This window comes from Pan paniscus, chromosome 8 (genome assembly GCF_029289425.2).
Source record: "Pan paniscus chromosome 8, NHGRI_mPanPan1-v2.0_pri, whole genome shotgun sequence".
NCBI classification, from domain to species: Eukaryota; Metazoa; Chordata; class Mammalia; order Primates; family Hominidae; genus Pan; species Pan paniscus.
Genome location: NC_073257.2, coordinates 55141135 through 55154909, shown reverse-complemented (window position 1 = coordinate 55154909; position 13775 = coordinate 55141135). Strand labels below are relative to the sequence as shown.

Below are 13775 nucleotides of genomic sequence, written 5' to 3'. Positions count from 1 at the left end.
CCAATAAAACTCCTAGAACTGATAAATGAATTCAGAAAAGTTTCAGGATATAAAATTAATGTACACAAATCAGTAGCTGTTATACCCCAACAGCGACCAAGCTGAGAATCAAACCAAGAACTCAACCCCTTTACAACAGCTGCAAAACAAACAAACAAAAAACCAGCTTAGGAATCTAACTAAGCAAGGAGGTGAAAGACCTCTACAAGGAAAACAGCTTTAGTGTTTTTAATGGGTTAAAATGAGAGGCAGCAGGTACAGCGGAAGAAGTCAGTGGTTGGGCATTGGTGTCCAACAGGTACTGGACCTTTGATGGTAAAGCCTTTGGTTTTGACTTACTAAAATATGAGGTATGATTATTTTCTAGTTTTTGTCATAAAACCTTAAAACCACTAAGTAAACCCTTCCATTTCTTGTTAAACATTGTAAAATTTCATACTCTGTGATTTATGCTGACTGAAGTTAGATTTGTTTCTATTTTGTGACTACCTTAAATAATACCTATAAACAGTAAACCGTTAATAGTGTTTTTGCTGTAATTAAATGTAGTAAGACTTACCTTCCAAATTATAACTGAATTAATTTGTCAAACACTTGAACTTTTTGATTTATTCAAAATTTTATGCTGAGCAGCTAGAGGTAGGAACAGTTAGGGCTCTCCCTTACTCTTATGGAGAGGCGTACTTTCTCATGAGGGGAATACTCTGCTAGAATTAGTATCTTGTAATCAGTTAGTGTACAAAAAAACAAAACATGTGAGGCTGAGGCTACTGGCAAAGAGATCCAAGAGGGTAGATGGAGTCAAGCTTGTTGAAACAAGGAAGGAGAAAAGCATTATTCCAGACAGAGAACAGGGGTAGAGCAGGAAAATGCCTAGGTGCAGGTCAAATGATGTATAGAATAAAATTAATCAAATTTTGAAATGAACAGAAAGTATTCTCTGAGGGTCTCATTTGAGTCATGTCATGGCAGTCTTATTTAAACATGAAGTGAAAGTTAAATTTTTTAAGTTGTCATCTGTTTTCAGGGTGTGAGAGAATACTTAAGTGATACTCTTTTTATCCTCCACATAAGAAAACAGGACTAGAGAAACCTATGTCTTCCTCACTTGTTGGTGGCCTAGCAGCCCTGGTACACGAGCCTCTGAATCTGAAACACTTGTTTTGTCACAATATCGCCTGAAATAATACATTTAGGATTAGTAACTTAGTAAATGTGTTAGTCTTAGTCTTGTATTCATTGCAGTAAAATGGTCTTATACCAATATTATTCAATACATTACATTTTACTGTAGCAAATAAATAACAGAAATAGAAATTCTCAGCTGTTTTATGTCACTATAAAGAATTAAATCTTATTTTAAACTTTTCTCATTTTTTACAAAGGGAATTCATAAAATCCTTGTTAGTTTTGATGATAGGTACCACATTAAGGGCAGCATTTTATAACCTGTATCTCAAACATCCTCTGTGGAAGTTAAGAGCCTCTGATGGGTTTTCTATAGAGTGCTCATGATACCACACTCAGGCATTCATGGAGTGTAAGAAATATCCTAGTGCTTTGAAAATTTTGACATTTTAACCAATGAAAAAGTATACTTTGATAAGTTTATCTTATACTTCCCTTCCCCTTCAGGTATCTACTGAGCATTTTACTCAACAATACAGTTCATGTTCGACAATATTCCTTGATGACAGCACAGCCAGCCAGCCTCATCTTACAATGACACTAAAATCGTGAGTACAACTATAATGCCAAGGGATAGACTCCTTCATTCAAAAATTATTTCAGCCATTTGGTTGTCCTCTTCAGCAATCATTTTAAGAAATTGGAGTCAACTATATATTGATATCCAGATTTTAAATATTAAGTATCAGTTTCTCTTTTAATCTTAGACATCATGGTGGAAGGAAAAATCAGCAAATAAGCAATCCCAGAAAAAGTGCAGCTATTTGTTTGATGCCTTTATGCCTTAAGACAATGCTGAACTCAATGAGAAGGATAGGTTCCCTTTATTGAATGATTTTTGTGAAATATTAGTTTTTCAGTGCATTGCAGGCCTAAATCAATGCGTACTTCTTTGGACATTAGTCTTGGAAGAAGGAACAGCTTTTTCTCTACTGGCACCACAGTGTATCTGCATTTGATTTTCTCCCATTGTGCATGAGAACCTCATGGGCCACAAAGATGCTCTTTGAGAGCACCCAGAGATGAAGTTTATTTTAAAAGGAACAACAACCAACACCACCACAAGCTCCATTGGGTTTGTCCAGTGTACATCATTATCACTTCCTTGGATTATGAGTATTGATTTTTAGAACACAGTTTGGAAAGTGCTAATTTAGAATATTAATGTCTTCTGACGAAGGCCTAGTATCCAGAGTCTACAAGGAACTTAAACAAATTTACAAGAAAAAAACAAACCCATCAAAAAGTGGGTGAAGGATATGAACAGACACTTCTCAAAAGAAGACATTTATGTGGCCAACAAATATATGAAAAAAAGCTCATTATCACTGGTCATTAGAGAAATGCAAATCAAAACCACGATGAGATACCATCTCATGCCAGTAATAATGGTGAGCATTAAAAAGTCAGGAAACAACAGATGCTGGAGAGGATGTGGAGAAATAGAAATGCTTTTACACTGCTGGTGGGAGTGTAAATTAGTTCAACCATTGTGGAGACAGTGTGGTGATTCCTCAAGGATCTAGAACCAGAAATACCATTTGACCCAGCAATCCCATTACTGAGTATATACCCAAAGGATTTTAAATCATTCTGCTATAAAGACGCATGCACATGTATGTTTTTTGCTGCACTATTTACAATAGCAAAGACTTGGAACCAACCCAAATGCCCATCAATGATAGACTGAATAAAGAAAATGTGCCACATATACACAATGGAATACTATGCAGCCATAAGAAAGAATGAGTTCATGTCCTTTGTAGGGACATGGATGAAGCTGGAAACCATCATTCTCAGCAAACTAACACGGGAACAGAAAATCAAACACCACATGTTCTCACTCATAAGTGGGTGTTGAACAATGAGAGCACATGGACACAGGAAGGGGAATATCAAACACCAGGGCCTGTGGGGAATCGGAGGCAAGGGGAAGGATAGCATTAGGAGAAATACCGGGTTGGTGGGTGCAGCAAACCACCATGGCACATGTATACATATGTAACAAACCTTCACGTTCTGCACATGTATCCCAGAACTTAAAGTATAATTTAAAAAAAACATGGCGGCCAGGCATGGTGGCTCATGCTTGTAATCCCAACACTTCGGGAGGCCAAGGCAGGCTAAACACCTGAGATCAGGAGTTCGAGACCAGCCTGGCTAACACGACAAAACCCTGTCTCTACTAAGAATACAAAAATTAGCTGGGCGTGATGGCAGGCACCTGTAATTCCAGCTACTTGGGAGGCTGAGGCAGGAGAATGGCTTGAACCCAGGAAGCAGAGGTTGCAGTGAGCCGAGATCGCACCATTGCACTCTAGCCTGGGCAACGAGAATGAAACTCCGTTTCTAAAACTAATAATTACAACAACAAAGAGGCAAGTTTACGCTCATAATAATGTCACTTCCTCTCTCCCTTATCACAGTAGTAGAGATGAAATTGTGTTTCAGTGAAAACTGGATTCAAACCCTGTCTCAAGTCCTGCGCTTTGGGACCTATTGCGTAATCACTAAATGTCTGTATTCAGCCAAGCCTCTAAATCCTTGAGCAAAAAAAGAAAAAATCACTCTGGTTTGTATCCCTGGCTTCTTTTGAATTCAAAAGTTTTGATGTGTTAGCATACAATTTAAAAGTAGTTTTAAACATTAATCTTGTTCAAACAAATTTCACGCTTTTTTCCTCATTATTCTAATTTTTAGAAGTCTACTTTTGAAAGTAAAGTAAGTTTTAATTTCCCATCAACAAGTTTGAGAAATTATCATTTGATATATTCACTATTAGTGAAATAAAGGTTTATTGAGCAAATTAATAGGGCAAATTCGCTTCAAGAAAAGATTTTGAAAAATGTTTATTATGGGTTAGTAGTACACTGTTGTCAATGGGGTAGATGGAACTTATTGGGATCACTTTTGCAAGGTTTTTTTTTTCAAAATGCATGTCTGCAAACATTTGTATCTTCCCACCTCAACCTTCCCTCTGTCTCTAGGCACTGAGAAGCCCTTTAGGAAAATAGGAATCGATGTGAGGCATCTTCTTGTGAAGAAAAGCATCCCAGAAGATTCTGATTTTCACCCCAACTCAATCACTCCAAACTTTGCTGCACTTTGAAGTCACCAGGGAAATTTTTAACAACAACCCTAATGCCTAAAGTCCTACCCAATGCTAATTAATTAAACTAAAAAGTCTCATGTTGAAAATGAGGCAGTTATTAAAGCTCCTCAGTTGATTTTAATGTAAAGCAAAGTTTGAGAGCACTGCTTAATTTGAGTTTAGGATGAGAAACTGCTCCTATTTGGTGGGACCTTGGGCAAGTCAGTTTTAAGGTTTGTTTCCCTGATCTGTAAAATGAGTGTTGGATTAAATGTCATGTAAGGTCATTGGTCCTTTCCAGCATGTAACTTCAAATTCTGTGATCTTAAAATGATTTTAGAGGTGAAAACTACTTGAAGCACTATAGACATATCCATCTTAAATGCTAATGTTATAGGCTTTTTAAAAAGTGCTAATATTGTATAGACCTATTATTAACTGAGGGATTTTCCTTCCCTCAGTTATTTTGAGTCTCATTCTAGATGCTGAGAGCAAATGGAAGCACATAACTTATGTAAGAGAACCTCTTGTTTTGTGATACACAGCATCTGTGAGTAACTTAGGAATATAGTTACATGTATCTGAAGAGGTGTATCTGTTCATAAATATTTCAGTTAAACTAATTGAAGGTACCTGCCATTCATATTACACTGTGTCATGGTATACTGCCTTGTCAGCACTGCATATTTTGGGATCACTGCACCTATCATTGATTTCCTGTGTGCGTATGTTTACTAATATATTTTTTAATAATTATGCAAAAGTGATTTCAAATAATTTTTTTATAAAGCACTTTCATTATGTATTTTTAGGGAAATAATTAAAAATGGGTGGTAGGAGATAGTGAACTAAACTAAAATGCAGGGCCTAACATCTTAAAAAGAAAACACTACCGTATGGCTTAAACATAGGGACACATAGATGTAAACTGCATGAAGCTGTGTGCGGTGGCTCATGCCTGTAATCCCAGCACTTTGGGAGTTCCGAGGCAGGTGGATCACTTGAGGCCAGGAGTCTGAGACCAACCTGGCCATCATGGCGAGACCCTGTCCCTACTAAAAATAGAAAAATTAGCTGGGCATAGTGGTGCAAACCTGTAGTTCCAGCTACTTGGGAGGCTGAGGCATGAGAATCCCTTGTACCTGGGAAGTGGAAGTTTTGGTGAGCCAAGATCGCGCCACTGCACTCCAGTCTGGGTGACAGAGTGAGACTCTGGGTCAAAAAATAGATAAATGCATAAAATAAATTGCATGGGATGAAAGGTTTTGTGGGTAGAAGAGCATATAACAGGGAAATATGTTGTTATTTATATATTATAATCACAACAGAAACATGTCTTCTAAAAGCATACTGCCTTGCATTTTGGTTCTCATATTTTTGCTAAAAGCCAAGAAATGAAAATAAGAAAGTGCCCTTATGGTACTGTTCTGAACTATAAGATTTGAATTTCAGAGCCGCTAGGAGAGTTTCCTCTGCCCCCCTCTTAAAAAATGTCTTCAAGCCTAACAAATGATAACATTTATTGTTATGAATATTTTTTTTCCTTCCACAGTGTGACCTTGGCAATATATTATCATATCAAGCAAAGGTGAGCTTTTTTAAAACCTGTCTTGTTATTCTGGCTAATTACTTTGCATGATATTAAGCTCAGCGTTAGATCATAGCTCTAGACATCATAAGTTGTATTGTGCCTACTAAAATATCGAAGCAAATTATTTGTGTTTTCTTTGGTCCTTGAGACTTTTTAAATTCTTAAATGATTAAGTATCCCAATGAGTATGATTTTATATTGATTATATTGATATTTACTCTGATAGAAATATAAACTTGAGATTTTTTTCAAAATCTATTTTTAGTTTAGATTTCACAGTCTTAACACTATTGATATTATGAGCTAGATAATGCTTTGTTGTGAAGACTGTCCTGTGCATTACAGAAAATTTAGCAACATTGATGGCCTTTACCCACTAGATGTCAGTAGTAACCCATGACCCAGGTTGTGACAATAGAAAATATTCCTTGAGAACAATATTGTTAACATAAAATTTTAAAAGAAAATATAACTTTTCTATGATGAAAAGTTGAGTAAAAAGTGTGTCATGTATCTATATTATTGATAATCTGTAGTGTTGCGCTTAATAGAAGGCAGCTGGATTCTCTAGCTCTTTCTTTGCAGTTTGCTTTAAAGAAGCAATAAGATGACCTAGCCTCATGCAAATATGTAGTTGGTGAAAGGTGTATTTTTAAAGCTTTAAGACAGTTGTGGGTATTCTTTAATACTAAATCAAAACTTCACAAGTGCTAGTTTCTTAAATTAGTTACAGTGGCATTTTACATATTAGCAAATGTATTCTCAGTACTCACCGATCTTTCTTGCACAATAAATGGTTCTTTCCCCACATACTTGCATTTATGATATTATGCATTAGTTATTTGGAAAATATTGGTTTATGTTTTATTGTATCAAAAAGGACTTTTTTAATTTAACCACCAATTTTATTTTAAAACGTCCTTAAGTATTGAGAAGCTGTCAAGCTTACAGTAGAAGGAACAAGTTTTTCAAAGTCCTCAGGAAAGCTTAAATTCTATCACTGGAAACAAATACTTATTTTCCTTGTGACATGAGTGACACATTTCCTTGTGAATGAGTGACAGCTTCATTTATTTTTGAGAATGATAGTTGTACCTTTTTTTTTAGACCGAGTTTCACTCTGTCACTTGGCTAGAGTCCATTGGCATGATCTCAGCTCAAGCAATCCTCTCACCTCAGGCTCCTGAGTAGCTGGGACCACAGATGTGTGTCAGCATGCCTGGATAATTTTTTTGTATTTTTGGTAGAGACAGGGTTTTGTCATGTTGCCCAGGCTGGTCTCGAACTCCTAAAGGAGCTCAAGTGATCTGCCTGTTTTGGCCTCCCAAAGTGCTGGGATTTTACAGGTGTGAGCCACTGCGCTGGCCCGGTTGTATTTTTAAATGAAACTGATGTTTCTCTTTAGTTCTCTGTAGTATATTCTCATGATGTATTTATTATTTTTAGTAGTTTAAATTAAAGGAAGCTAGCAAATCTGAATCAGATTTACATTTATTAAAGTTCTAAAGAGATTATTGCCCACCACTACTGCTTTGTAAAACGTTCTTGTGTTTCAGTGTGTGGTTCAAGGAGTGAAAATGTGTTTGGTTTATTGCCATTGCCTGTGAGGGAGGGTCAATACTTACAGGCAGTTCTGACTGATTATGGTATAAAAGACTTCACAGTACAGGACATGCTATGCTGAGGAAGAAGAGGTCAGGAAACCCTCCGCAAGTCAGTATCAAGGAGAATTTGTAAAAACTGTTTGCTTTGGTGAAGTAAACACCAAAGCACATAGGCACATAGGAAGCATTATTTTACTAAACAGATATTATACTAAGATATTAACAGTTTTTGAAGTAATACACATTCTTATTTTATAGAGATGCAGATAGATCTTTGGGCATATTTGATGAACGGTTACACCCACTTACAGTGTCACTTTTTTTTTTTTTTTTTTTTTTGAGATGCAGTTTCAATCTTGTTGCCCAGGCTGGAGTGCAATGCTGCCATCTTGGCTCACTGGAACCTCTGCTTCCCAGGTTGAAGCGATTCTCCTGCCTCAGGCTCCCAAGTAGCTAGGATTACAGGTGCCCGCCACCACGTCCGGCTTATTTTGTATTTTTAGTAGAGATGGGGTTTCACCATGTTAGCCAGGCTGGTTTTGAATTCCTGACCTCGGCCTCCCAAAGTGCTGGGATTACAGGCGTGAGCCACCGCACCCGGCCCAGTAAGTGTCACTTTTATTGAGTTTGTATTTTCTTTCTTGTTTTTTTTTTTTTTTTGAGATGGAGTCTCACTCTGTTGCCCAGGCTGGAGTGCAGTGGCGCAATCTCGGCTAACTGCAAGCTCTGCCTCCTGGGTTCATGCCATTCTCCTGCCTCAGCCTCCCGAGTAACTAGGACTACAGGTGCCTGCCACAACACCCAGCTAATTTTTTGTATTTTTAGTAGAGACAGGGTTTCACCATGTTATCCAGGATGATCTCAATCTCCTGACCTCATGATCCACCCACCTTGGCCTCCCAAAATGCTGAGATTACAGGGGTGAGCCACCACGCCCAGCCTGAGTCTGTATTTTCATCATAGATTTGTATCTGTTTCATGCCCGCAGTCAAAGGCATCTTTCTTTAAGTCTTGTTCCCCGTTTCATGTGGCATCTAGTCATCTTATTTTAAAAGTGTTGTAAAAAGAACGTGCTGGAATAAGAACTGATCTGCAGGTATGTTTAATTAGTGAGCTAATGTGAGTAAATATACTATCCGAATAACAGAAAACATATCTTTTTAAAAGATAATTGTTAATAGTATCAAGCAATATAAGTATATGTAAATACTTTTAACAAAGAAGCATGATTTTTATGAAGAGGGTTAAAAATAATTTAAGTTCGCTGGTTGTGGTGGCTCACACCTTTGTAATTGCAGCACTTTGGGAGGCTGAGGCGGGCGGATCACCGGAGGTCAGGAGTTTGAGACCAGCCTGACCAATATGATGAAACCCTGTCTCTACTAAAAATATAAAAATTAGCCGGGCATGGTAGCATGTGCCTGTAAACCCAGCTACTCGGGAGGCTGAGATAGAAGAATCGCCTGAACCCAGGAGGCGGAGGTTGCAGTGCACCAAGATCACATCATTGCACTCCAGCCTGGGCAACAAGAGCGAAAATCTGTCTCAAAAAATCAAACAAACAAACAAAAAAAGAATTTAAGTTTATATCAACTTACATGGTGTAAAAATTTAAAAATGTACTTCCTTAGGTACATAATAGCCACATGTGGCTAGTGACTATTGTATTTATCAGCACAGGCTTAGAGCCTCATGGTTACAGGTAACTATATTTTTTCAAAGTTTATTGCAGAGAAGTATGACATACAGTCAGTAAGACATTAAAGCTTACATTTGGATGGAGTAGTTTACATTTGGATGGAATTATGTGAGGGAAAGGGTAAAAAAGAATATAAACATTTTCTGAGCTTAAGCTCATATTATTTTTAAGTGAATGTGGATGAGTATTAAATCATTATGGTATTTCAGGATCCTGCTGTTCATATTGTAAAAAACTAAAAGACATCTCACCAATCAAAATTATCGTAAGTGACACATGGGCACAAATGTGAACACTGCTGTCTTAAGAGCACCTCAGGTTTTTTCTTCAATGGATACTTACATTGCATCCTTTCTTCTTTCAGCAAAAAGAGGTTTTGGAGGAATATTTTAAGTATGATCCTGAACACAAATTGATTTTCAGATTTGTTCGTACTCTGTTTAAAGCCATGAGGCTAACAGCTGAGTTTGCAATCGTAAGTTTGGTAAGATATTTTCTATTTATAAAGCAGCTTTAGAAATTCTTCTTGTAAACAGGGTGGTATGGTCCTGTTTTTTAATACAGTAGGTTTCTGAAGTTATCTCAGAATTTTAAGAGAAACTTTTGAAAGCAAATACACACATTTTAGTTGAATCATCATTATGGCTTAAAATGTCACAGTTGCTTTTCTCATCACAGAACAATTGCTATTAAAGGCAGCAGGAGGGATTTCTGATTTCTCCCCCAACACATCAATAAACACATGCACACACAGTGCACACACATCCAGGGCATGTGGACAGCTTGGAATGGGGAGCAGTAACAAAACCATCTGGCTGATGGGCAGGAAGGGATGCCAGTGTAGGTCTAAGCTGAGTCCCAGGGTATATCCCCAGGCAATTCTGATGCATGTTGTCATTGACAGCTGCTGCCCTCAATTCTTTGTTCCTTGGATGATGTGTGTTTATCTATCCCTGCTGATCACCTGTGCTTGCTCATGAAGTTGCCCAGGAATGTGGTTCCAGTTGGTCTACCAAACCATAGCTGTGTCGTTACATTTACATTATCCCTACAAATCCCTTTTGTAAACCTATCATTTTAAATAATAAATTCTGCTCAAATTGTTAAAAATAGTCTTACTCCTCCCCACAACAAACCTATAGAGGAAAGTCAACTGCATGGCCAGGAATGAAAAAATACTTAGGTCAATACTTCTTTAGCAACCAGTTAGATTCTAGGGGAGAAGGCTACTGCTGTGCACCTGAATCAAAGCCCTCAAAGGGCACTGGACCAGATACAGTCCTCTCGAGAAGCTGCAAGTCAGTTGGAACTGTTAGCACATGCTAGAGGGAAGCAGGAGTGGTGTTTCCAGATGTAGAGATAGGTGATGCAGGAGGGAAAGCTGGATTGGAAAAGGGAGAGTTTTGTACATAGGCTAAGCTTGGTGTGCCTTTGAGAGAGCAGAGTAGCACAGTCTAGTCATCATTTGGATATACAGGACTAGAGCATGAATTGGACATAGAGCTACAGAATGAAGAGCAACGGCAGCTGTTTAAATACCAAGAAAGTGTGTAGAATGAAATTGGACAAGCCGGGCATGGTGGTTTCATGCCTTTAGTCCTAGCTACTTGGGAGGCTGAGGTGGGGGAATTACTTGAGCCCAGCAGTTTAAGTCCAGCCTGGGCCAGATGATGAGACCCTGTATTTTTTTTTTTTTTTTTTTTCTAGACGGAGCCTCACTCTGTTGCCCAGGCTGGAGCGTGCAGTGGCGCAATCTCGGCTCACTGCAAGCTCCACCTCCCAGGTTTACGCCATTCTCCTGCCTCAGCCTCCCGAGTAGCTGGGACTACAGGCACCCGCCACAACGCCTGGCTAATTTTTTGTATTTTTAGTAGAGACGGGATTTCACCATGTTAGCCAGGATGGTCTCGATCTCCTAACCTCCTGATCTGCCCGCCTCAGCCTCCCAAAGTACTGGGATTACAGGTGTAAGCCACTGCGCCCAGCCGAGACCCTGCATCTTAAGAAAACAAAAAGTAAGGCCAGGTACGGTATCTCATGCCTGTAATGCCAGCACTTTGGGAGGCCAAGTTGAGAGGATTGCTCAAGTGTAGGAGTTCAAGACCAGACTGGGCAATAAAGTGAGACCCATTTCTACAAAAAAAAAAAAAAATTAAGAAATTAGCTGGACATGATGGTACATGCCTGTGGCACCAGGCACATGGCAGGCTGAGGCAGGAAGTTCACTTGAGCCCAGGAGGTGGAGGCTACACTCTAGCCTGAGCAACTGAGTGAGACCCTATCTCAAAAACAGATAAAATGGACAGAATATAGGTTGGTAAAGACTATTATCATTTAAGGGACAAGCCCCCAGAGGAGTGTCTACTAGAGTGGGAAGAGGAAAAGCAGAAGAGGATAATAAAAGGAGAAAGAGTTCAAGATAGGAGAAGCTGTAGTCACAGTGCTGAATGCTGCCAAGCAGTGACTGATTCGTGAACACTCACTGGATGCTGACCCTGTGCCGCTCTTCTAAGTGCGGGGGTAGAGGAGGGGACAGGTGGAACACGGTTCTTGCTTTTATGAGCTTATATTCTAGGAAGATGGAACTTAAGTGTATGAAACAGCAGGAAGAGGAAGCAGGATAAAGGGATACAGAGTGACTGGGGGCTATTTTAGGTAGACAGATAAGGAAGAGCCTCTCTAGAGAGCTGACATTAGAACAGTGACCTGACTGAAGGCGCGACGGGAAAGAGTGCTGACATTACAGGCAGCAGGATGACTGCCAAGACAGACAGAAATGCGTTTCATGTGTGTTTGAGGAACAAACAGCAAGGTGACCAGCATAGTCAGAGTGAAGAATGAGGGAAAGAGTGGAGATGAGGCCCCTCAGGCAGTACCATAGCTCACAGGGCCTTTTGGCTTGTAGGCTGTAGGAAGAAGTTAAGGTTTTACTCCAGTTTGATGGGAAGCTCGTGGGGAGATCTTGAGCAGGGGAGTGCCATGCTCTAAATGAAGAGGTTATGCTGGCTGCTTTGGGGACAGTAAGCTATAGTTGGGAGGCAGAGTGGAGGCAGTGAAGAGGGTTAAGAAGCAACTGGGTAATACAGGTGAGCAGTGATAGACTGTGGGTCACCATCAAACCATGCAGACCACCAGTGAAGGTAGACGTAAGAGGCATTGCACACAGATTGGAGCAGGGGAACTGAAATGCAGGTATTTGGCCCCAACACCTAGGCAAATGGCAATGTATGCAGAGCTTTAGTTTGTCAGCGTGAAGACACAAGAGACAAGTGCCTGTTGGCAAGAGGAGCCTTGGGAGAGTCATGTCAGCAGGGGCAGGCAGTGTAGCTGAAGGAGAGATGGAAGATGAGGAGCTGGTATGAGGGTATGGTGCTGTGAGCATCAGTGAGAGGACACAGTTGGAGAGGAGTGGGGAGTGAGATGGGGACAAAGGAAACACAATTTGGAGGAAATTTCTGGTAGAGAGGAAGAAAATCTTCAGAAAGAGGTGATTGTGGGAACAGTGTGCTGCAAAAGTGAGATGGGATCAACTGCACTGAGGGAAGAGTTGGCATCAGTGGGAATAAAGAATTCTCAAACTCACCCAGAAGGGCACGTGGCATGGATGAGTGTCAGCAGGTCTGCAGCTTAGCAGGAAAGGGGACAGGAAGTAGAGGGCTTGCCATGTTGTTTCAGAGGTCTCTGATTCCTACGCAGTTGAACCCTGGGAGGGAGGTTCACTCTTGAAATACTTGAGAGTGCAGAGTTTGGGAGAAAGGGAGTGGAATCTGTAAAATGTCATGTTCAATAGCCATTTGTTTTTGAAAACATACTTGAGTTTGGCAGTGTTCAGATCAGTATCAGATCTGGCAGTGTTCTGCAATCTGATACCCTTCAGACAAGAAATAAACTTGCTTATTTATATAAAGTTTTTTCCTTTTGTTTCGATGTAAACAGTTCAAGTAGCTCACAGACATACTGTTCTGCAGAGCACCCTCTGAGGTAACAACACCTTACAGCTCACCTTTAATATTTACTCAGCTATTCACTTTGCTCAATTCTTTGTAGGACAGATGTTTGATAGATGTAAAGTAATTCAGGGGATTGTCTCACCAACTGCCTGGCAGGTGTAGAAGAATCCCAGGGATACAGAGACTGGCAGCTGTTTCCACCTTAAAACCAACAGAATTGTCTAAGTTGCAGATGATGTAAGACAGAATAAATTTTTTGAAGTGATCATGAAGATGTGCAAAATAGGGGCTGTGAGAAGGACCATCCTTTATACACATGTGTTTCTTACCAAGTGAGCAACTGAATATGGGGAATGTTTTACAACCCCACAGACCTGCTCCTGCCATGCTGCTCTACACAGCAGCTGCTGGGAGGCTCTCTTGATCAGCAGTTTTTAAAGCTAGTGCCACAGAAGGGTGAGTTTTTGTGAGAAGAAGGTTAACATTTGCTCACTATTACATGGGTTTTACATATTCAAGCTTGACGTACTTGTAAAATTCCCATCTACCTACCAGCTCCGTGTGAGACATTACATATGTAGGCACTTAAGGATTTATTGAATGACTTTATTCCACACTGGGCCTGTATGTCTGCTGTCTTTTATGAGTGTGA

General features: G+C 39.7%; 1 protein-coding gene across 2 annotated transcripts in view; it reads left to right on the top strand.

The window, feature by feature from the left end:
* Positions 1-13775, top strand: part of LOC100996179 (cyclin-Y-like protein 2) — a 67142-nt gene that overhangs the window by 40323 nt on the left and 13044 nt on the right. Inside the window, exons 4-7 of one of the 2 annotated variants that reach the window (XM_003828190.5) lie at positions 1636-1736; positions 5832-5867; positions 7733-7784; positions 9538-9657. In XM_003828190.5, the coding sequence (XP_003828238.3) occupies positions 1636-1736; positions 5832-5867; positions 7733-7784; positions 9538-9657 (309 nt within the window). Of the gene's footprint in view, positions 1-1635; positions 1737-5831; positions 5868-7732; positions 7785-9537; positions 9658-13775 lie in introns of those variants that run through there. The other variant, XR_010113174.1, reaches the window with a different exon arrangement.